General features: G+C 42.5%; 1 protein-coding gene across 20 annotated transcripts in view; it reads right to left on the bottom strand.

Annotated features, from left to right (window-relative positions):
• Positions 1-24,398, bottom strand: part of GRIP1 (glutamate receptor interacting protein 1) — a 346,924-nt gene that overhangs the window by 84,999 nt on the left and 237,527 nt on the right. For 19 of the 20 annotated variants that reach the window (XM_081211477.1, XM_081211462.1, XM_081211473.1 and 16 more), the window contains exon 2: positions 9,130-9,210. The exons of the other annotated variant lie outside the window; for it this stretch is intronic. In XM_081211477.1, the coding sequence (XP_081067603.1) occupies positions 9,130-9,210 (81 nt within the window). The remainder of the gene's footprint in view (positions 1-9,129; positions 9,211-24,398) is intronic. 20 annotated transcript variants of the gene reach the window in all.

The raw sequence follows: 24,398 nt of genomic DNA, 5'->3' as shown, positions 1-24,398 counted from the left end.
CTGCCTCACAAAACTACTTTACCTGTTAAAAGAAAAGTGCACCAGGACCTATTTAAGTTCTGACTCAGCAGCACAATCTTATGTGTGCTCAGAAGTAAAGATCACTGCATTCAATGGTTCTTTCTCCCAGGAAGATGGGTATTACATTGCTGCATAAATCTCAGTTTTTAGAAGATGATGATACATTGCCCAATATCAGAACAATTGTTTTCTAGAACATTTTTATGTGACTAAATAGACTCGGACTGATAAAGTTGATCATGTGATATACGAGTATAATTTTTCCTGCAATATTTTCAAGGCATTAGAGCCAATAGAGCACAACAGGAATTTAAATCTAAGCTGTGTGATTAATTGCACTCTGTGATTTGACATTAGTAGCCAATCTTGCGGCACAGTAGGATGCTAGATTAAAACTGAATTGTGAATGAATCCTATCTTCCTGACCTTTGCAAATTTCTCCCAAGGAAAGGTTTTTACACTTTGAGGTCACTACTGACACCATCCTCTGTTGTAGATGGATGCTTTCATAACAACTTTTCTATCTACTTGTGGAGCCCATGTTGTTAAATATTTACAACATTTATATATCTCACTGGGCTATCCCTGAAGAAGCACTGTTAAGTTGCTTGCCCAATTACTGGAGGGTCAAATCCATTGGCCACATCCATAAAAACTTGATAATCTGTTTGCTAACAATAGCAAATAGAAGATTACTAAGAAAGTAGCAATTTTCTTCTAGGTTGCTATAAAATGTCAACCAAGTTTCCTTGCTATAGCCATCATGTAAATTGATGTCCTTGTTACTCTTTGTTTTATATTGCATTGTCACCTTGCTTTATATGTTTCTTGTTTGCTTTTCATGAGTTATAACTTAAATAAATGTGACCTATCTATAAAGGTTGAGCCAATAAAGCGTTTGACCTATTTGATACAACTTTTCACACTTTCCTTACAACCACAGTGTCTGAGGCATCTTTGAGATCGTGTGGGGGAAATAATGAGGTCAAGCATGTAAGAAATGAATGACGTTGCATCAGTTACAGCCCCATGGAAATTATTGCCCATGGACACACCAGTTTTGTTGGAAATGACAGCGTCTAAAGATGGGCTCATAAATGCCTCTGTATCATTCAATATAAAATTCTGAAATTGCTGAGTGAGGGAGACTTGCATGCATGAAATAAGTAGTATGGTCCAGTGCGCAGAGAATTGTAACGAGATTGTGGTTCATCTGTGATCTGGAGAGAATAGCAAGGAATGGGGGCAATTGGGAAGAGACTGTATCCTGTTAAAGGTTGTAATAACTGGAATTAGGAAACAGGGATGGTCAGAGAAAGATACTTCAGACTTCTGGCCTAGAGCGGGGCGATTGAGGCCTCCATGGCTCAGATCTTTATCAGTCACTGACCAAGTCACTGCTATAATGGGATCATGACCTTATCTGAGTGATGAAGAGCATTAAATAGAGACCTTCAGCATAGCCACGTCTGAGGCTTTTCCTCCAGTTCCAGCTAGCTTCTGCTAGTGTGGACATCTGCACTAGGGCTCACATGCATAAAAGACAACTCTATGTTTCATCCTTCATTGATGAAGTCACAGGTGAAGATGGGCGTTTGCACAACTGAAAAGCACTGTATCTGAAGCGAAGCTCAGTGATGCGAATGCAGTGTTTCTATGTTGGTTGCTATATACTAGCAAGTCAAAATTTGAAGCTGTGGTAATCAAGTAGTGAACATGCATTTAGGGAGAAGCTCTGTATCTGAGCTTTCCCCACAGCAGCTAGAATATTCATGAACATTTTACCCACTCTAGCATAGAAACCCCTTTCCCATTAATATTTGCTCACTCTTCCTGTACGCCATTGAATCCGGTTCTGTATTTTAGCATTTTCCTCCAATAAGTAGGACAGTAGGAAGCTAAATGGGAGCAGATGGAGCTGCAGATAAATAGACCAGGCAGAGCAAAAGCTATTGCAGTTCCATTACTGTATGTAGCCCAGGGCAGGAGAGGTAGGCTAAAAAAGGTTTTGCTTTGGCAAGGTCCCCAGAGTGAAGCCAGATTACATGGGGTAGGTCCTGTGAACTGGATAAGACTCTTAGAGCAGCCAGCAGGAAAGCTATTTATCACCATCTTTACATCAATAATTTCCTCACCTATCAAAACAACCGTGTGCGTAAAGTGCCTTCTACTATTTTTCTTTCCATAATTTAAGCAATCAAACTTCAAATTATCATAAATCTGCCATGATAAATACATTTTTTTAATATATATATATATATGCAATGGCATGCCCTGTTTATTTATGGTGTCAGCAGTTTTCTCTGCTCCATTCAGACATAGAGGATTAGATTCAGAATGTACTTAGGCATTTCCCTAAATCTTTTCTAATTCAAGTAAGGCAGTTTTAAGCATGCACCCCAGTACTAATCTGAACAGAAGTAAGCTGTTTTGAACACAGACCAAAATTTTCTGACCCAAATAATCTGCCACATGGTGCCAGGGTGCATTAATTACTATAATATTGACTATGACACACAACATACAACAGGGAATTTCTCAGTTCTTGTTCTGTAGAGTATTCTCAAGGCATATACTTTAATCACAGAATTAATTTTGGCATTAAATTAAATGATAGGACTAAACAGTAATTCAGTTTTACAATGATAAACGATGCTCAGAGAGGGGATAAGCCTGACAAAAGTTTAAACTGTAATTTGGGTATAACCAACCTGTACGTAATTTTAATTAACTGCCTTTACTTTCATTAAATCTGCATATCCCTATGAAAGAATCAATCATTTGTTGACTTTGCACAGCAAGATAACAGGATGAAAGTGACAGGTATCCTCATGGCATGAATCACACACTAGCTGTTTAAAACAATAAAAATAAAAAGAGCACTACAGGAGAGTCTATACCCCATTCTTTGCACTCCCCCTGCAAACTGACTAAAAGAGGAGTGGAATTAACATGTAGCCTGTGAAATGATTCAAGCACTGCTAGTGCTATCAAGGCGGCTCCATTTCACTCTTCATTTCCCTGGTCCTATGTGGGAAGATGGTTTTATTTTATTTCTCAGCTGCCTTTTTCCATAAGATCCCGGGGCAAGTTACAACAGTATAAAAATACAGTACTAAAATCAGTTTTTTAAAAATTGCAATCAGAACAAAAGGGTAGGTTCATATACAGTGGTACCTCAGTTTACATACGCTTCAGGTTACAGACTCCGCTAACTCAGAAATAGTACCTCGGGTTAAGAACTTTGCTTCAGGATGAGAACAGAAATTGTGCTCCGGCGGCGCAGCAGCAGCAGGAGGCCCCATTGGCTAAGGTGGTGCTTCAGGTTAAGTGTTATGTACTGAAGTTCTCACCCTGGGCCAGCAGGGGGATACTGTAGATAGTTATGCAAATGAAGGATCGAAAGTGACGTTCAGTGATTGGATAGTTTGTATGCAAATGAAGGATCGAAAGTGACGTTCAGTGATTGGATAGTTTTAGAAAATGGCAACAGTTACATTGTTCTGGAGCTCTATATAAGCAGGCTGACTGAGCTCCTCAGTTAGTTCTGTTCCAGCTTACAAATAAAGAGCTGCTTTGGAAGAATCGCTGTGTCGTCTGATATGTTCACCCACAACTTAACATTAAGTACAGTTTCAGGTTAAGAACGGACCTCCGGAATGAATTAAGTACTTAACCCGAGGTACCACTGTATATAAATTCTCTCTCTCTCTCTCTCTCTCTCTCTCTCTCTCTCTCACACACACACACACTCCTGTTGTCATTATTGATCTATCTCTATCTATCTATCTATCTATCTATCTATCTATCTCTATCTATCTATCATCTATCTATCATCTATCTATCTATCGATTTATCATCTATCTATCTGTTGGAAGCCACTCACAGTGGCTGGGGCAAACCAGTCCAATGGGTGGGGTATAAGTAATAAATTGTTGTTGTTGTTGTATCTCATGTGTCAAAGGCAAAAGCAAATGATTCTTCTCTTCAGCATATGATGAAACCTGTGAAATGAAGGTACTAGACACAATTCTGTGGCAATGAAATTCCAAAACTTAGGGGCTGCCACAGAGAATGCCTTCTCACGGGCTGCCACCCCCAGGACTCATGAGGTCGGTGGAACTACCAAGAAGGGTCCTGTGGTAATCTCCTATGACAGGGATGTCCAACAGGTTGATCACGATCTACCAGTCGATCGCGTTATCCTTAGTGATCGACCCCAAGGAACCAAAAGCTCAACAACTTTGACTCTTCCTCCCCAAAGAAAGATCAACAACCTTGGGTCTTCCACCACCCCAAAAAGCTCAACAACTGCCAGTTTTGTTTTAGTGGGAGTAGATCGCAGTCTCTTGGAATCTGGACACCCCTGTCCTATGAGAACCCATGGCTTAAATTGTCAAAAGATCTATAACCTTTCTACAGAAGTCCTAGCCATTTCCCCTTGTTTCGTGAGAGGGAGGAATGCAGTGCTCCTCTAACCTTGCCGTAACTTATAGAAGTAGTGCACAGCAAAGAAAAACCCAGAGAAATAGAAAGCTATTTCAAGGAAAAACTAGAGAGATCATCCACAGAACACAGAACAATAAATAGTATTGAAAGAGGCACTCGTTTTCACACATAGCTGCGTTATAAAATTGTACCTAGTTGTTGCCATGATAATTTGTGTTCATCGTTTCAAAATTCAGTATACGAATCACTGAAATGGAAATCACTTTAAGGGTCACCTAGCCTGATCCCAAAGCGAACAGAGTAAATCTGCTGCTGCAGTGTCTCTGAAAGGTCCAGAAAAACCTCCAACAACAAACCTCTGCCTGTTCTACAGTTACAGTTTTTAAGTACACTAGACATCATTTTGCCAGGCAAAAAACTTACCACTGGCAGGAAGACTCCAGCAAGCTTCACATTTAGTTCGGACTAGCAATTTGAACAATGAAAAATCCACTATATATGCAGGTTTTATTTCAGTTATCGTTTATAATAGTCACTGTCAGATTGATCCAACACCAACATATCATTTTATTTTTTTAAAAAAAGCTATAACGCATTACAACAGCTTATGGCAATTGTCAGGGAACTGCCATAGGCTCAGAGGCGAGAAATAGAAGGGCAGTTGTGTTACAGGGAGCTTCCGAAAATCTTGCGAAGCAGTTCCTCTTCCGGGGAAGAGGAAAGCCCCACCTCCAGTGGAGAAGAGGTGCAAGGACCAGAGGATGCTAGGAAGAGCCTTAACACCGAGCCTAAGCAAGCCGGAGAGGAGGGAAGCATGCCCCTGTCATCACCCATCCTGCGCAGTAGTCTGAGGCACAGAGAGGGGCGGAGACGGTTGGGGGTAACGAAACTTTTATGTTGGGGGAGGTACAAAAAAAGACCACTCCTGGATTCTGCTAGTGATTGAGCCAGACATGAACTTATGACACTCTTCACTGTAAATAGTTTGCACCAAAATAAAGCCTGTAAAAGACAGGTGGGAGTCCTGCCTGGTTACTCTCGAGCAACTGCAACAGCCATCTGCAATGAATTCCACAATTGGATGACATACTCTGTGAAGTTGCTTGTCTGTCCTGCAAACCATTCAGTTTCATGGGATGCCTGAAATTTTACTGGCTCCCCACTATTTTGGATAGTTTCCTATCTGTAGTGTTTCCCCCTCCAGGGCTGAGTGAATCCACTGTATAGCAGCCATCTCACCAGCATAGTGGCGGCTTGTCCCCTTGCCCTGTAGGATCATTGTACAGGATCACTCTTTGAATGTCGCAAAAGTTTCATGTACCCTGTAACCATTTCTTAAGTATTCTACTTATGGAAGATACACCATCTCCCTCATAATTTTGGATGCACTTTTCCTCATCTTGTTTTTATTGGGCTGTATCCAATGCAGTTGTCTGATTAGCACAAGGATTTTTTGCTTCCACAATGGAACTGTCCCTTGCTCCCCTGTGCCCTCCCCAAATCTTCTCCAGAGTGTTGGAAGGGAAAACCCAGAAAAGATTTATGAGATGCCCGGGGAAGAGAGTGGGTGAAGTTTCATTGTGCAAGCAGAAATCCTTGTGCTGACGGAAGGAGACACAACACGTTCTCTCTTTTACATGTGGTGACACATAATATTTGAAGTAAGGGTGGAAGCACTATACATGCTGAATTGCTAGCCTCTCTGGCATGTATTGGCTTTCTGTGCAACCTAATCAAATGATCTAGGCTTTGAGTGCTAATGTAATAGCATAGTAGCTAAAATCTTGCCTATGGTGGCCTTAGGGAAGCCTCCCTCCCACAACTGCACAATGGGGTGGGGAGAAAATATTGACTTACCTTACATCATGGCTGTAAGAGCTGCAGCTAGTTAATGCATGTGAAGTGCTTCAAAAACTTGAAAGCACTATGAAATGTTAAATATCATTATTATTCATGTGTTAGGACTGTTCAGCCATAAAAAAGAAAATCCAGCCTGAACGCAGAGTTGGACTAGAGTTTTCATGTCTCTAATCTATAATTAGATCTTATAGTTCTTAGATAATTTGACATTTTTCAGCAGGAGACTATCAGTTTTGGAGGTAGTTTTTCCTCTCTTCAGTTTAAGATTTGTGCCCTCTAACAGTCCGATCTAACATTTGTCGCTTAGGTCCCAACTCTAGCCAGTTTTACTGGTCCAATGCAAGGCATGTGGTTGGGCAATGGGTCCAGGGAGGTGTGATCTATATGGCAGGCATAGGCAAACTGGGCCCTCTAGATGTCTTGGGATTACAACTCCCATCATCCCTGACCACTGGTCCTGTTAGCTAGGGATGATGGGAGTTGTAGTCCCAAAACATCTGGAGGGCCGAGTTTGCCTGTGCCTGCTATATGGCATGACCTATTCTTCAGTACTACGGCAGCTCAGTAGCTGTTGTGCCTATAAGCATACATGCACGTTTATACACACACATATGTATGCTGGTGTAGCATAGTGGCTACTAAACTGCAAATCAGGAATCCCCCAGTTTGAATCCCACCTCCACCATTAAGTGGCCAGGTATCCTTAGGCAAGCACACCTGCCTCAGCTTGAATTCAACCCATTTGTAATATGCAGGACAGTTGCAAGAATTGCAACTGAACACATACGCAGCACTTTCAAACACATGCTAAGTTGCTGTTATTACTAATCAACATTAAAACTGATTCTTGCTACAAGGCCCTAAGCATCTCTACTAAAATATTTCAGCTATTAATTCTGAAGGAAAAGCATGTCCCACCAATGCACACCCAGATTCAATCCCTGGCGACTCCAGAGCAGGCTGGGAAGTTTTTGGAGAGCCAATCACTGCAATTCTGAGCTCAGGCAATAGTGATCTTGATGAATCAATAATCTGACTTGGTGCAAGGCAGCTTCCTATGTTTGCAGGGAATATCCACTGAAGGATAATACCCATAGAAGTGGATGTCTCTTTTGGGGGAAATCAAAGCACATGTGGATAGGCTGCCAACAACCACTGACAGCAAGGGATGGTTGCTATGCACTATTCAGCCTCCTTGTCATCTCCAATTCATCTCTCCAAGTATCTGCAGAACTGGGTCAAATACAAAGGGATGTTGCTCTGTTTGGCTAAGGCTAGAATATCAGGATAAATATCTGCTTCTCTAAATGCCTTCTGTTTTCTTAGGATGCTTCAATGTTTATCAAAATCAGAGGTAATAATAAACTGATAATGAAACACATGCTTTTGCAGAAAGCTTCCTGGAAGCGGGAAGAATTCGGCTAAAAATGTCACAACGCTATAGAGTTATAAAATCACAGGCTTTCTTTACAGTGTAACATTTCTGGACAGCGTACATAAACAGCTTTATGGAAAGCAGCATTCGTTTTCTGCCTGCCTTAGTCACACAAGCATCACCTTCCCTCCCCTAAAAACCTCCAGCGGATCTGCAATAATACCCTCTCACATGTGTTTGATGCTGAAGGGGTGAATGCTCATTATTTTCGTTACTCTAGACCGAAGCTACATCAATGCTGTAACAGTGAGAGATGTGAACAGCAGTGACACTGTGAGTTGACAGAGGAGTCTCCGTGTTTTGGATCAAAGGTCTCTTATTCCTCATAAAAGAGCCCTGCACTTCAAAGCATAAGAGTGACAAGAGGTTAAGACAGTGATAAGATCATGTGTTGTATCTCTCAGTGGTGGGGGTTATCTACCGATGACAGTCACTCGAAAGACACTGAGTGAGCTACTAATGAAATGCTGAGCAATTTAGAAGCCAGGCTCCAAATATGCTGCTACCATATAACTTTACTTACAGGTGTCTGTCTGTCTTGATGGACCTGATGCCTATGCCTTCAACTCTCTAGAGCTGTGTAACACAGTCACTACCATTACCACTGACGTATGACAACTCTCAGTAGCATGATTTAAATGGCACAAATGCTGTGTCATCTGGAATACGCTAACAAGGACACATGAAGTGGCTGTCCTGAAGCATGACTACAAGGAATATGGGAGTTTGCATGTTGTCTGGGTCATTTACCTGAATGTCTTGCCAAGCCTTGGTGATTATTCAGGAGGATAAGAAGAAGTGAGCATAATCAACTGGAATTTATGCATTTATAGGCAAAGCACCATCTTCTAAATTTGCCCAGAATGAACATGAGAAGTTGTAAGGGTTTCAACTACTAGACAATCAATTGAAGATAGCACCAACAAGGCTATAAAACATGTTTCCTGGTGAAAGTAAGATGGTGTGTAATACAATTAAGGTGCTTCAAACTATGGGACAATAATAATTGTTTGTGTGTGATATATAATTCCTGTGTAACATATAAAGTAGAGACTCACTCAACACCCCCTTGGTGATGTACGTGAGCTGCACACAGTCTCACATATCTCACTGCAGGGGATATTTGCTTAATACGTAACGCAGAAGAGAGAACACATGAATCATTTGTGCTTCCCTTGTCACTGCTTGTCAGTCCAAAGCCACCCTCAGAACAGTGCATAACCTAGGCAATTAGGAGCAGAAACTACACTTATAACTAATTCAAAGTGCTCTTCACAAGAAGAGCAGAACACTTAATTAATTCAAAGAATTGCCTTCCCAAGAGTGATCTGAGAATTACTTGAAACTGGAAAATAGCAGTATACCTGGGATACTCTGCCTCCTTACAGCCAATGCTCCTTCGGGTGGTTTTGTCTGGTTTGCAGATTTAGTGTATGGACTCTCATCTGAAACACAGAAAATAATGACAATTTCAGATTCAAGGTGTGCCATATATTTCATCTGATTCCCCCAAAGGATTATTCTGCTGCTTTGCAGTAAAAGAGAAAAAGACTTATTTTATTTAATGGGGCTAGAATTAGGAAACCACCATATTTCCATCAAATGCTCACTTCAGTAGCATTTGACATGTTGTTAATCTTTCAAAATAATGAGTGTAAAGCAATAAATGTAAAGGTAGGAAGCCTAATAGGGCCATGTATTCCTTGTAGTAACCCAAACTGATCAACAATGGGCTTTTCCCCATGATGACCTTGTTTGTATCTAATGTTAATGCAAATGTCTGAGTTCTGGAGATGAGATGGTACTGATGTCCTGAACTGGCAGGACAGTGTGGAGGAGCAGAGGAGTATAGCCATGACTGGGACACACCAGGGCAAGCTGAGGCTGGAGAAGGAGAGGTTGGTGTAGAAAATACTCACAGGGTGACCAATGATGGTGAAGGGATGGGGGGGGGTGTCAGTGCACAGGAACCAGAGCAGCAGGACCCATCACCAGAGCCAGAGGAACCCCTGTCTCCCCGAACATGGCAGGCTCTGAGGCGTAAGGAGCAGCAGGAGGAACACTCTAGGAGGCTGAGGAAGACAGGGGCCCACAGCCCAGCTTCCTAGTTGGCCAGGTGGGGCTCGCTAGCTCTGGGAGGAGGTGTGTGATTCCTCAGCTGAAGTAGGCTGAGCACAGGTGAGGGCCACCTGCCTCATCAAGTCCAGATGCTGCAATCTGCATGCAAAGTACAAAAGGGAAACAGAGCTGAGGTGCTGGGTCTCCTCAACTTCCCATGTTGGTTGGACCATGGCTTGGATGGTACAGGGAGCTCTTTGGAGATGTGGCTTGTGTGGGACTGATCTCTAGGTGCCCTGGCTTCTAGATCAGCTGCTGAAGTGGGAACCTGGCCTGGCTGCACTTTGGACTTGTTAGCCCGCTGTTAACATTGGCTGTGGAATTGTGTATGCCAGTGGGACTTGCTGCCAGGGACCCATGGTTCAGATCAGCTGGAAGCCCAGTACCTGGGAAACAGTTTAGGGGAGGTTTTTTTTCAAAGGAAAACAGTGGGCAGGGCAAGGGTTAAAGATCATACATTCTTAAGTGCCCCATCCTTAAGTGGCTTTCTAGTTTTAAGTGGCCTCAGGTCCAGTGGCATGAGTAGTGTGCAGCTTGGCTTGCAGTCCTCAGAGATGTACGTGAAAAAGAAACATATATATTGCAGATTGTGTAAACTTTTATGTTACATTACTCGCAGGCCCCTGACCTTTCATTTTAAAATCTTGCTCTTTTATTCAGTTACTGAAGCAGGATAATATACTTGTACAGCAGCTATGTTTCAGTAACAATAAGGGAATTCTTCTTTAAATTTGGGTGTGTGTCTGTGTCGGGATCTCCGCTCGGCCAAGCTGATAAAGCTCATATTCCGGAATCGCCCTCCCAACGAATAATTAACAACCTGAGCCTTTGATGAGGCTCCAAGGCACGTTCCCCCATTCAGCAGAGAATCCAAAACAGCATGCGGAAGTGATGAGATTTATGGCTACATCGCTATGCTTTATTTCTTACTACGCAGACAGCAAAGAAATATACATCCTCTGCCTGTGAGAGCAGAGAGCAACTGAACAACCAAGGAACAAAGGAATCAGGAAACCACTAACGTCACATCCTGTCTCCCGTGAGACTTCCAACAGTCTGGACTGTCTCTGGAATGTAAACAGAGCCTTGTGACTCTATGCAGCTGCTCAGTGGCAAAACAGAAACTAACAGTCTGCCCTGCGGATAGGACCATACAGTGGCAGAGGAAGAGGTAGGGTACCATCGCGGCTGCCCCCCCGCCCGCGCTGGGCACCACGCCCCCACAGGCGATGTGCCACGCCCCCAGGATGCCTGCCACGCTCCCGGGACGTGTGTCAGCCCCGCCCCTTCCTGCTCTCCACCCCCCGTGCTGGAGCATGAAGCTCCGCCACTGGGACCACATCCCTTTAAATTCTGAAGGATCTATTTTTTAAAAGCTATTTAAGTCCAATCTCAGAATGGCTGGACAATGCTATACCGGGGAGGTAGCACTGAGGCACCCTAACGCTGCCACAGAATACCAAGGATCAATACATTGTCTGAGGAACTGAATAGTGTTTAGACCACTTCCTCAATAAGCAGTAAAAAGAACAGAAAATTAGATTCCATTCTGGTTCTCAAGTAGCTCTTAACATACCATCAAATAAAGATATTTGCATTTTTTTTCTTTGAACCTGAAGAACCAATTAGTTTTAACCATATGCATATTTACATGCTTTAAAAATAAGTGAATAAGGCTATCAAAGACTAAAGTTATCTTGGGTAACATCCCAAGATGCGGCAAAAAAAAAAAGCAGTAGTTTAATAATAATAAAAATTCTTTTGACTGGCCCACTTGAGGTTTCATTTCCATTTACTGATTTCAGTATTTATCACTTGTTACATATAGGTTTTGCTTTTGGAAATTACTTCAAAGTGGGAAGGCCATTCATTTTTATGCAAAACAGAAATGCGGCTTGGTGAGAATTATTTAAAATCACGCCCCAGATAAAAAGCTCCACAAAGGTTAATATAGCATTTCTCCCTTCTCATAACCATGCTTCCTATACCATATCCCACTCAGGCAGAGTGTGCACGGTCTCACGTCACCACCTTACAAACAACCCTTGGTATAAGAAGGACATTTCCCACGGGTTCCAACACTTGGGCTGGATGGTATTAGGGGAGGTGCTCCTTGGGCCCAAAGTCATTCAGAGCTTAGTACACCAACAACACCATGAATTGGGATGCGGGTGGTGCTGTGGATTACTCCACAGAGCCTAGGGCTTGCCAATCAGAAGGTCGGCGGTTCGAATCCCCGCGATGGGGTGAGCTCCCGTTGCTCGGTCCCTGCTCCTGCCAACTTAGCAGTTCGAAAGCACGTCAAAGTGCAAGTAGATAAATAGGTACCGCTCCGGCAAGAAGGTAAATGGCATTTCCGTGCGCTGCTCTGGTTTGCCAGAAGCGGCTTAGTCATGCTGGCCACATGACCCGGAAGTTGTACGCCGGCTCCCTTGGCCAATAAAGCGAGATAAGCGCCGCAGCCCCAGAGTCGGTCATGACTGGACCTAATGGTCAGGGGTCCCTTTACCTTTACCTAACACCATGAATTGGTGCTGGAGGAGACTCTTGAGAGTCCCATGGACTGAAAGAAGATCAAACCTATCCATTCTTAAGGAAATCAGCCCTGAGTGCTCACTGGAAGGACAGATCATGAAGCTGAGGCTCCAATACTTTGGCCACCTCATGAGAAGAGAAGACTCCCTGGAAAAGACCCTGATGTTGGGAAAGATGGAGGGCACAAGGGGAAGGGGACGACAGAGAACGAGATGGTTGGATAGTGTCTTCGAAGCTACAAACATGAGTCTGACCAAACTGTGGGAGGCAGTGGAAGACAGAAGTGCCTGGCGTGCTCTGGTCCATGGGGTCACGAAGAGTCGGACATGACTAAACGACTAAACAACAACACCACCATGAATTGGATCCATTAGCCTGCAGGCAAGCTAGAGCAGCATTTTGAAGACTGAAGTGAGATGATCTCCTCTTGCCATCCCATGCAGGAACTCAGCTGTTGCGTCCTGCACCAGCTGCATCTGCCTGCAAGGTTGCAGAGGGTCCTGGCTGGCAAATATTGGAAACAGAAGGCTGAATCAGACAGACTTTGGTCTGCTCCAGTTCATTATCCCTGCTACTACCACTACTACTTATTTATCACTTTTAAATCAGCAGAAGTTAGATTCAGCCTTTCTCAACCTGTGGGTCCCCAGATGTTGTTGAACTACAACTCCCATCACCCCTAGCTAGCAAGGCCAGAGCTCAGGGATGATGGGAGTTGTAATCCAACAACATCTGGGGACCCACAGGTTGAGAACCGCTGGATTAGATGGATCACTAATGCCCATTTTTAAAAGAATTAGTAACTGAATGAATTTTCCAAAGTTGCCACTGACTCTTTAAAATGGTGAAGTTTGAAACCAAGTATCTTAGATCTACACCCATCTAGTCACTAGGAACATGGATGGGGAATCTGGGGAACCCTCAGATGTTGATGGACTCTGACTTTCTTCTGTCCCAGCCAAAGGTGAGAAATGATGGAAGCCGTTGTTGTTGTTGGTATCTGTCAGTCTCGAGAGAGGATGGAGTCTGCCTCTGGAGGTTAGCAGCAGCTGGGGTACAAGCCTAGGTAGCGTGTATGGAGGTCCTGGCTGCCCAGACAACAAGACCCTCCCTCTCAACCTCACAGATGTGGTCCAAAGGAAAGCAGAGCAATACCTTTGGCAGCAGCTTGGTTGCAGTAGTTGCCAGAAGGAGATGTGCAAGGTGCCATCGAACCATCTTAGGGATTCGACTCTGGATTTGTGTAGAGGTTATTCCTTAGCCTTTTCTTCTCCCCAATATATCCCACAAGGCAGCGGAGGTTTAGGGCCAGAGTTTTCCTTCTCCTAGATGGGCTACCTTCCTAGGTTGATGAGCCCTGTCTGCCCCCCGCTTCCCTATGTAGCACGTGCAGAAACAGCCTTCTTGACTATTGCTCCCACTATTGGTCTCATCCACTCAATCTGCTGAAGTCTGTCTTTGCATGCAGGAGAATTCCCTAATTCATTGAGGGTTTGAGACCCATCGGCTACCCTGACCTGGTTTAGCTGGCCAGCCAAAGCCATTGCCAGGGTATGGTCACTGTTACATGCTGACAGCTTCTAGGAGCCACAGGTGACAGCTAAGTGCAGGATGGGAACCAAAGTTGGACCCCAGGGGGAGCACAATGTGTTCCCCACCAAAGGCACTACCCCTTCCCTAACAACATCTGGAGGGCCACAGTGTTTTCAACCCTGCACTAGAACATACTGATTAGTGACAGTAATTGCCTAAGCAAACTAAATGTCCAGTCACCAAGGAACAAAATAATATTTATTTAGAGGAGCATGCACACACACACACACACACACACACACACACACACACACACACACACACACACACTATACATAGTTAGTTTACCTCTCTCACTTCCAGAGGGCTCCTACAGCAGGTGTCTACATCTACTACTACAGTGGGAATAATGTTTATTATGTATATGCGTTCCTTGAGCTGCATTCATTACATGCGTAGATTTCTTTTTTTTAATTTCCTTTGGTTGAGAGATTAGACAGCCTGTGATAAACAAACAATTTCCAGCAAGTCATTATGCTGCTCAGAGGCAACTGCTGTGCCAGCAATTCCCTTAACTCAGCGACTACAGAAAAAAGCTTTCTGTGCATCTACCTACAATTGCATTTTCCGCTGGTAGAAAGATATGAACAGAAGAATAACACTTCTGGATCCGGCTAGTAGTTGCCCATTTAGTCCAGCATCCTTTTCTCACAGTGGCCAAACAGATGCCCAAAGGTAGTATGTGAGCAGGACTGGGCACAACAACACTATCCTCTCCTGCAGTTTCCAGCAACTAGAATTCAGAAGCATACTGGCTTTGACCATGGAGGCAGAGTACAGACATCACAGTTAATAGCCATTGACAGCCTCGTCTTCCATGAATTTATCTAATACTATTTTAAAGCCGGGATGCGGGTGGCGCTGTGGGTTAAACAACAGAGCCTAGGATTTGCCGATCAGAAGGTCGGCGGTTCGAACCCCCGCGACAGGGTGAGCTCCCATTGCTCGGTCCCAGCTTCTGCCAACCTAGCAGTTCGAAAGCACATCAAAGTGCAAGTAGATAAATAGGTACCACTCCAGTGGGAAGGTAAACGGCGTTTCTGTGCGCTGCTCTGGTTCACCAGAAGCGGCTTAGTCATGCTGGCCACATGACCCAGAAGCTGTACGCCGGCTCCCTCGGCCAATAAAGCGAGATGAGCGCCGCAACCCCAGAGTCGGCCATGACTGGACCTAATGGTCAGGGGTCCCTTTACCTTTACTATTTCAAAGTCATACAAGTTGGTTGCCATCACTGCCTCAGTCATGGATGCTTTAGCTGAGATCCCTGAATTACAGGGGATGACCCCTGGGGATCTCTCCCAACTCTAGAATTCTACGATTCTAAGTGAATTCCATAATTTAACTATGCACTGTGTGAAGAAGCACTTTTCTTTTGTTCGCCCTGAATCTTCCAATATTCAGCTTCATTGATTCTACGAAATGTGATTCTATGAAACAGAAAAGATTTCAGCAGGCATTGGAAAAGAAGAAACCTCCTTCCTAGCATGGAAGTTGCTTCTCTCTCTCCCCCCACCAGCTGCCTCATACTTGGGTTAACATCTTTATCAAGGCATCCACTGCAACCCCAAGGTCTTGCTCCTGGCCAGCCTCCACCAGTTCAGCCTCCATGAGCCTATATGTGATATTAATATATTTCACATGTCGCAGCTCTGGGATAGCTCAATTGGTAAGAGCATGAGACTCTTAATCTGAGGGTTGTGGGTTCGGGCCCCACCCGGGGCAAAAAATATATATCCTTCATTGTAGGAGGTTGGACTAGACCAAGATGATAATGGGTCTGGAAACCAAGCCTTGTGAGGAACAGACGAGGGAGTTGGGTATGTTTAGCCTGGGAAAGAGGAGACTGAGATATGAGAGCCATCTTCAAATATCTTAAGGGCTGTCACACGGTAGGTGGAGCAAGCTTGTTTTCTCCTGCTCCAGAGGGTAGGACCCGAACCAATAGGTTCAAGTTACAAGAAAGGAGATTCTGACTAAAAATCAGGAAGAACTTTCTTATGGTAAGAGCTGTTCAACAGTGGAACGGACTTCCACAAGAGGTCCTAGGTTCTCCTTCCTTGGAGGTTTTTAAGCAGAGGTTGGCTCTGTCATGGATGCTTTAGTTGATATTCTTTCAATGCAGGGGGTTGGATTAGACAACCCTCAGGGACTGTTTTAACTCTACACTTCTAATGATTCGAAGTTAATTGGCACAGAAGTATGTGTGCTGCTCTCTCCATATGAATCTAGAACTGTTGCAATATGATCTGCTATGAACTGCTTAACTGAGATGGATTACCCTGGAGGCCGTCATCAAATAAAACTGGTTTTATTCTAAGTACAGTACACCATAACTGTCCACTGTGAAACAGTGTAGCCTTCTTATTCAGGCCTAGCTGGCAAGGACTGGCTGGAATCATTTCTACATGTGTTAAAATAAAAAACCCATTCCTAAAGGGACAGCTTACTATTCCAACTACTCTCCTTTGAACAACTGACTTAATGGCCATTGCATCTAACTGAGAAAACTAAATTATGAAACAAATCATATAATTATATATACGTGTCAATATCATTCATTTAATAGCCTTTGTGGAGCTGTTTATAATCTCGTTTTCTTTGTAGCACTATCTCAGGCTAATGCTGCAAACTTTTCTGGAGGATAGTTTGTCTATAGGGAGTGCTCAAAATTCTAATCCTAGTAGGTTTCTGGTGTACTTTTTTCTCGAACAGATTTAACCCTTTGCCTCTGCTGTGATCTATTTCTGTATTAGACAACAGAACCTATTCTTCCAATGTCAGTAGCAGATATGGTCCCTCAAAATCAGATTGGGGCTGTAGGTAACCCCCTACTTCCCACTGGAGTGTCCCCTCCCCACACTCCCTATTAACTTTGATAAAGCTACACATGTAATTCCTAATTGCATGAATGGCATATTGTCTTGTTTTGCCTTAAGGCTGTAAGAAGTTAACCTCTGCCAGTTTCCTTGTTAGACAAGCTTGGGAGGTAGGGCTCAGGGTTGTTTCTTCCCCTTCCAAGGAAAAAGCCTCATGCACAGCCTTCTCAGCTTAAAGAGATGGTAGCTCTTTAAAGCTGGAAGGAAGAAGCAAGAGGCTTATCTCAGGCTTCCTCAACCTCGGCCCTCCAGATGTTTTGAAACTACAATTCCCATCATCCCTGACCACTGGTCCTGCTAGCTAGGGATCATGGGAGTTGTAGGCCAAAAAACATCTGGAGGGCCGAGGTTGAGGAAGCCTGGCTTATCTGGTCACCATAGGTGACCAGGTTATTAATTATTTGCAAACATGCTCTTTTAAGTCACAACACAGGGCTACATGCAAATATTATCCACATGAAGCAGCCACTTCTTAATTGTGCCCTTTGTCACCAGCATGCAACTATATACCCATACTTTATCATTAGCTGCAGTTCTTGGGACCCTCCATCACAACACAGGTTTTACTTATTTTAAAACACACTCAAATCCTTTACTTCTCATCCGGGTATATACACTGGATTTGAAAGCCAGTTTCTTAATATTATATAGAATAAAATCTTACCCAAAGTCTTTTCATGAGCCAAATGTGATGCTCAACATTGCCAGCTATAGATCTCCAATGCCAAACACAATCTGATTTCTTATATTGGAATCCTTTAGCTGTCCAATATTGCAGCTCTGGTTCCTCTGCTTTTGGCTCATTAAAAAAAACAAACCTTTCCTCAGAGTCCTCTTTTGAAATTGCCCTCTAGCAAATGTTTCACTTTTCTCTTCAAACTTGTGGTAAGCTATATCATACCCTGCTCTCTCAGTGTGACACAGCTTCATGCCATTAAAAATCACCAACCGCTTCTACTCCTGCAATATTCAGGAACATAGTTACTTTACACTCATCTTTCTCATAACCTTTCGACCTTTTCAAAATGCAGTATATTTTCCAAAACTCTGCAGCATTTCCTGAAAGCTTTAGTTCTTTGGGGGATTTCAGGTACTCTATCTTTCAAGCGCTTTTTATTCTTCCTAATAATTGTTCTTTCGAGTTCAAAATTTGACACCTCACTCTCAATACCATCTTATATTCTGCTCAACTCAAGCTGATTAAACTGCAGAAATTCAAAGTTTCAGTTTTTGGCTGTAATAATGCTATGTATGGATTGGTAATATTGATCTGATTTTTCTATGCGTGTGTCCATACATGAGCACATCAATGTTTCCCATCCACAGTAGCAGGCAGTGCTGGATGGGATGTTTGTGAATTATTCTATGTTGTCCCTTCTTCAGTTATTACTTCACTGCCCTCCATAACATATAATCAGGGATTTTTTTTTCATTCGGAACTCGACAGAATTCAGTTCTGGCACCTTTCAGATGAGTGTCATTGCCATTCTAAGAGAACAAGAAAGTGTTCATGGTGAGTTCTGGCACCTCTTTTTTCTAGAAAAATAGCACTGAATACATTCTTTCCAACTGACCATGTATTCAGGTACTGTATGCATGTGATATACCATATTTTTCGCTCTATAAGATGCACCAGACCATAAGACGCACCTAGTTTTTGAAGGAGGAAAACAAGAAAAAAAATATTCTGAATCTCAGAAGCCAGAACAACAAGAGGGATCGCTGCGCAGTGAAAGCAGTGATCCCTCTTGCTGTTCTGTCTTCTGGGATAGCTGCACAGCCTGCTTTCGCTCCATAAGACGCACACACATTTCCCCTTACTTTTTAGGAGGGAAAAAGTGAGTCTTATAGAGCAAAAAATACGGTACATAGACAGATATAGATCTAGCGCATGCACACTCAAGTAGTGCACAAGAATAAACATTTCTCATGTTCCACAATAGCCAAATAGAAGGTAGTGTATTTCAGTAGGGCATGCAAATTAGGAAAGAAGAGCAGAGAGGAAGGATGATAAGGATGGTCATGGTTGTGGTGGTAATAATAATAATTGTCCTCCACCACCTCCTTCCAGTTTGTACATAGCTTGTCTTTGACACATACACCAGAAAAGGAGAGGAGGGGTGGAATCCATCAGTTGTTTTAACGACATATGTAACTGTTCCTCCCAAATGTTCAGAAGATTCAAGGTCCAATTGATAATGTGATTGCAGAAAAAATATCCACCACCTTCTCACAGATGGTCAACAGAGAACACACCTGAAAGTTGAGGTCCTCAGAAAGAAAATGGCTGAGGTATCCACATGGTAGGACAAAACATATGCAAGGGAGTGTGATGAAAGAGATCGCCCGCCAAAAAGGTCACTACACATAAACCTCCTATAAAAATGTAAGTTGCTACAGTGCTTCCACTTTTGCCCTGAAGGCAATTTTGTATTGCATTTATTTTTCTTTTCAGTTTATTTGTGGATTGGCGGGGGTGGGGGAGAGGTTTAAATGGGAATGGGATTGAGGTGGACAGTGTCTGCATACACCAGTAGCACCAAATTCACATTAAATCACCATGTATACACATGGTAGCTATACAGTAACTGTCTGCTGTAAAGCAGTCTAGACTTTTTCTAAATCAGTTGGATTAGGCACTGGTCACATGTATTAAGGTTTACCACACCTATCAGCCAATCACCCATTCCCACCACCCTTCTGAGTAATACCCCTCCCCACCCTCTCACATAAAGGACTGGTGGCTTCTGTTTCAGTGTATCTGAAGAAGTGTGCATGAACACAAAAGCTCATACCAAGAACAAACTTAGTTGGTCTCTAAGGTGCTACTGGACAATGTATTTTTATTTTTTTATATATATGCCTTTCTTAAAGGAGCAGCTTATTCTCCTAAAACTCAAATCCTGAAAGGTAGAAATTACGCACAGCAGTGCTGTAAGTTCTCTTTAGCCTTAAGGAAGCTGATAAAGTAGTAAATACAAAAAAAGAGTTTTGTGGCATCTAAAAGGCTAACAAATTTATTATGCTGTAGGTTTTCAGGGAGACTTTATCATGAAAACTTATGCCGTAATATATATATATTTAGTCTTTATGGTGCCATAATTTTTTTTTTGCTGCAAGAAACTAATACAGCAACCACCGTGGAGATTGTAAAGGTGTTACATGTCAAGGAAACATTAAATCCAATCCCATGTTAATGCTGGACCAGTGTAGCAACTCTGATTTGTGCTTCTTCAGCTTCTGCTTAAAAAGTTAATATTGAATATACAAAGCAGTCCACTACCTCCAGATGCAGTCTGTCCTATAGTTAAATGACACATCTGTCCCTCAGACCTTGTGGGGGGCCGGACTATTTTTTTTTGGGGGGGGGAATGAACGAATTCCTATGTCCCACAAATAACCCAGAGATGCATTTTAAATAAAAGCACATATTCTACTCATGTAAAAACACCAGGCAGGCCCCACAAATAACCCAGTGATGCATTTTAAATAAAAGCACACATTCTACTCATGTAAAAACACACTGATTCCTGGACCGTTCACAGGCTGGATTTAGAAGGTGATTGGGCTGGATCCGGCCCCCAGGCCTTAGTTTGTCTACCCATGTTCTAGTGCATGTTCTCATGCCTAGGATTGTGCTCAGTCATCTTGTGCCTACCCAAGACTGAGATTCCTGATAAAATGGGATAATGGATATTTGGCAAACAACCTATACTAAACTTACACAATCCATGATACTGAGTAGGTTAGTTTTGAGTCTAATGTCTGAACTGGCCCTTAAGAATGCTGTGGAAGTGGGCTTGAGATCTTTGAGAGACATTTATGTTAAGTGAGATGAAGATCAGCAATCTAATTAAGTGGTGCTAACTAGCTGCAAATAATCTTAATAAAGACAATGCCGGGCATTTTCTCCTTCTTAACTCATCAGTTTCTTCCACGAACTACCTAATTTTGCAGACAGTAATTTCGGAATATGTATTCAAGTGCCTGCTCAGTGCTAGCACTAATATTCATGGAAATATGCAAAGCCATGGTAGTAATATCACACTTTCCATAGAAAACTCTGCATGGTGTCTTGATCAAATAAAGAAAAGCACACATTTAAAGAGGAAATTTCTTGCCCTTAATGTGTGCAAAGTGCTATGGAGATTAACCAAGTAGGATAAATCACTAAATATTATATGCTCATGAAGTGGATGAAATACCAAAGCAAAAATAATTTATGATGACATTTTCCTGAAATCTGCTGAAAAAGTGCCTGTGTGGGAAGAGTTTGAAACTGCAATGGAGCCAATTTTTTTCAGACAGATGTTAAAAAATATTGAGAACTGTGCTTTTGAATTTGTAAAAGCTCTAAAGCATTGCTAATAATTTGATTGCTGTTACCACAACATCTCGAGTACACCAGAGAAAGAAAGGAATGAATGTACAGCATAGCATTTCTTTCAAATGTGTAATATACATGGCCTGAATTATCTGCTTCATAAACCTGCAAAATGTCAACAATCTGTTATGCACGTAAATTGCCCTTTTTCACTCAAGCTTGTCAGGGAGTCTGTGGGCAAATCATCAATGAAGTGATCAATCACATTCCATTCAGCCGTTCAAAGACTCCCATTTTAAATTGCTAGTGGCTCACAATGCATTTAAAACAGCTACTCTCAATAGCACATTTGCAAACCCGCTTCTATCGTGGTTCTTTGGTTGCCATTTCCAGTTTAATTTCAACGTTGCTGTAGTTTTAGATTGGAGCCAGCTCTGCTTACTAATTTCTTGCACCTAATGTGGAGATATCAACTTATTTTTTAAGGAAAAGTTTTGTTTTAAAAATGTATAATTTACACATTCTTGAATGTAAAGCATCAGCTGTCAGAAAGCGTGTGCAGACAGTATCAGCAGGCGGCGCTGTGAGGACCAAAGGTGGACAAGCATCCCCAGAAGAGCATGACGTGTGTCCCCACCAGCGCTTCTGTTCCTCCCCTAAGCTCCGTAAACCCTGGTAAACAAGTATGAAATCATATCCCATGATATCGGGCTACATGATGAATAGTGGAAAAGGGAGGTCATGGTACCTTCAGGTAGAAAGCATACACACCACACCCTTGGGAAACAGCAGATATTTTTAACTCACAATTTTAACTGTTGCGTAAGTTAACTATACAGTGGTACCTTGGTTCTCAAATGCCTTGGACTCAAACGCTTTGGTTCTCAAACGCTGAAAACTCGGAAGTAAATTTTCAGGTTTTTGAACATTTTTCCGAAGCCAGACATCCAATGCGATTGTCAGCTATTGTCTCCGGGGCACCTGCACCAATCAGAAGCTGTGCTTTGGTTTTCGAACATTTCGGATGTCAAACAGATTTCCGGAATGGATTAGGTTCGGCGCTTTTGTTTTTGCTATTTATTTTGCGTTTTTGTTTTTGAGGCTTTTTCGGTGAATTTGTTTTTGTGACTGTGTGGAACCCAGTTCAGCTACTAACTGATTGATTGTGTGACTGTGTAAATGGATAAAAGCCCCCCATCCAAACAATGACTATCATTAGTGCAGGTAAGGAAAAAAAACAATTTTAATTTTTATCATCATTGATTATTGCTTTCATTTTATGGATCAATGGTCTCGTTAGATAGTAAAATCCATATTAAATTGCTGTTTTATTAGGGGTTGTTTTTAAAAGTCTGGAACGGATTAATCCATTTTGCATTACTTTCTATGGGAAAGCACGCCTTGGTTTTGGAAGGCTTTGGTTTTGGAACGGACTTCCAGAACCGATTAAGTTTGAGAACCAAGGTACCACTGTATACTTTTTTAAGATTTAGATTTTCTGATACTTTATCATTATTTCATCGCAAAAGGCTAGAAAAAGAAACGAGTAAATTGATCGGTGACACAATAGCTAGGAGCCGGGAAAACGCTGAGTATTATTCCATTTACAGAACACAGCATTCCTGTCTCCTCCTTCCCACTGAGGTCTATTAAGCTCTCAAAATGGAGGTAAGGGGACCGTCAGGAAGGAGCTTAATGTGGCACAGTGGGCTGCAGGTGGGGTTGAAACCAGACATTCCATTGCCTGAATGGAAATGCCATCTGCTCACACCATCTGCTCATGCTAAGCCTCCATTGGATCTCATCCCATCTACTGTTGCCAGTCTTTCAAACGCTGCTGCTAACTGAGGTGAGGTGGAGGGAGGGGAGTCAGGGAACGGACATTTGTTGCAATGCCCTATCTCTGCAGTTAAGCCTCACCTGGCATCTCTGCTGCTAACTTTTTTTAGTGTCAGATAAAGACCTCTTTTTTTAACCCAAGGTTTAAAAAAACAGAAACTCTTTGAAGGTTTTAGATGTGATTTATGCTGCTTCCACCTGCTGCTCTTGATGTTTTGATTTGTATTCTTATACCGATACTTTAAAAATAATTTTATTTGCAAACCACTCTGAAAGCTGATGTTGCGTTGTGGTACAGGAATTCTTTAAGAAATACAGTTTCAAATTTGTCATATACAAATTTGTCATATAAATTATATTTGTCATATGAATTTGTCATTTGTACCTTGGGTTACAGACGCTTCAGGTTACAGAGTCCGCTAACCCAGAAATAGTACCTCAGGTTAAGAACTTTGCTTCAGGATGAGAACAGAAATCGCACAATGGCGGCGAGGCGGCAGTGAGAGGCCCCATTAGCTAAAGTGGTACCTCAGGTTAAGAACAGTTTCAGGTTAAGAACAGACCTCCAGAACAAATTAAGTTCTTAACCCGAGATACCACTGTAGTTCAAATAACCTTTATTTATTTATTTGTTTTTTCCCTTTAGCACCGACTAACTGCAGAAATGCAGCACTAACAACTGCTGCTGCTGAATGAAGCTCACTTCAGCAAATCATCCAATAAAAACGGTAAGTCTATTAAAATAATAATTTTACACCTACCAAGCTAAGGTGATTTCACATTCTATCAATATTTACCTTTTATTTGTTGAGGAAAGCTCCAATGTTCCCTAGATGATTTTATCGCAGAGTGATAAATACAAATTTTATAGGGCCGTAGCTGACAACTCTGTGGGATTCAGTGTAGTGCTAAGACAATAATTCCACCAGGGTAAGCATTTTTTGCTTGCCTAACAGAACAACCCTCTCCCCTCCTCCCAGTTATGGGGATTCTCCAGGGAGTATTTGAAGAAGACATGGGTCATGCATGGGATGGGAGTATCTGGAGCAAACTTGGTGCCTTTGTGGGAGTCCTCTGTGGGAGTTCTTCTAGCACAGGGATGTCCAACTTCCAAGAGACTGCAATCTACTCCCACTATAAAAACACTGGCAATGATCTACCCATTGGATTGACCAAAGTTGTTGAGCTTTGTTGGGGGAGCCTTCACCAAAGTTGTTGACCCACTTGATCGGGATCAACCAGGAACACCCTGCGATCGGCCGGTAGATCACAATCAACCGATTGGACATCCCTGCACTAGCAGAATGAGTTTGCTGAATCAGGGCCTGATATCAAAATTTGGAGCTGA

The sequence above is a fragment of the Podarcis bocagei genome, assembly GCF_964188305.1.
Source record: "Podarcis bocagei genome assembly, chromosome: 10".
NCBI lineage: Eukaryota > Metazoa > Chordata > Lepidosauria > Squamata > Lacertidae > Podarcis > Podarcis bocagei.
This window is presented reverse-complemented; position numbering and strand designations above follow the sequence as displayed.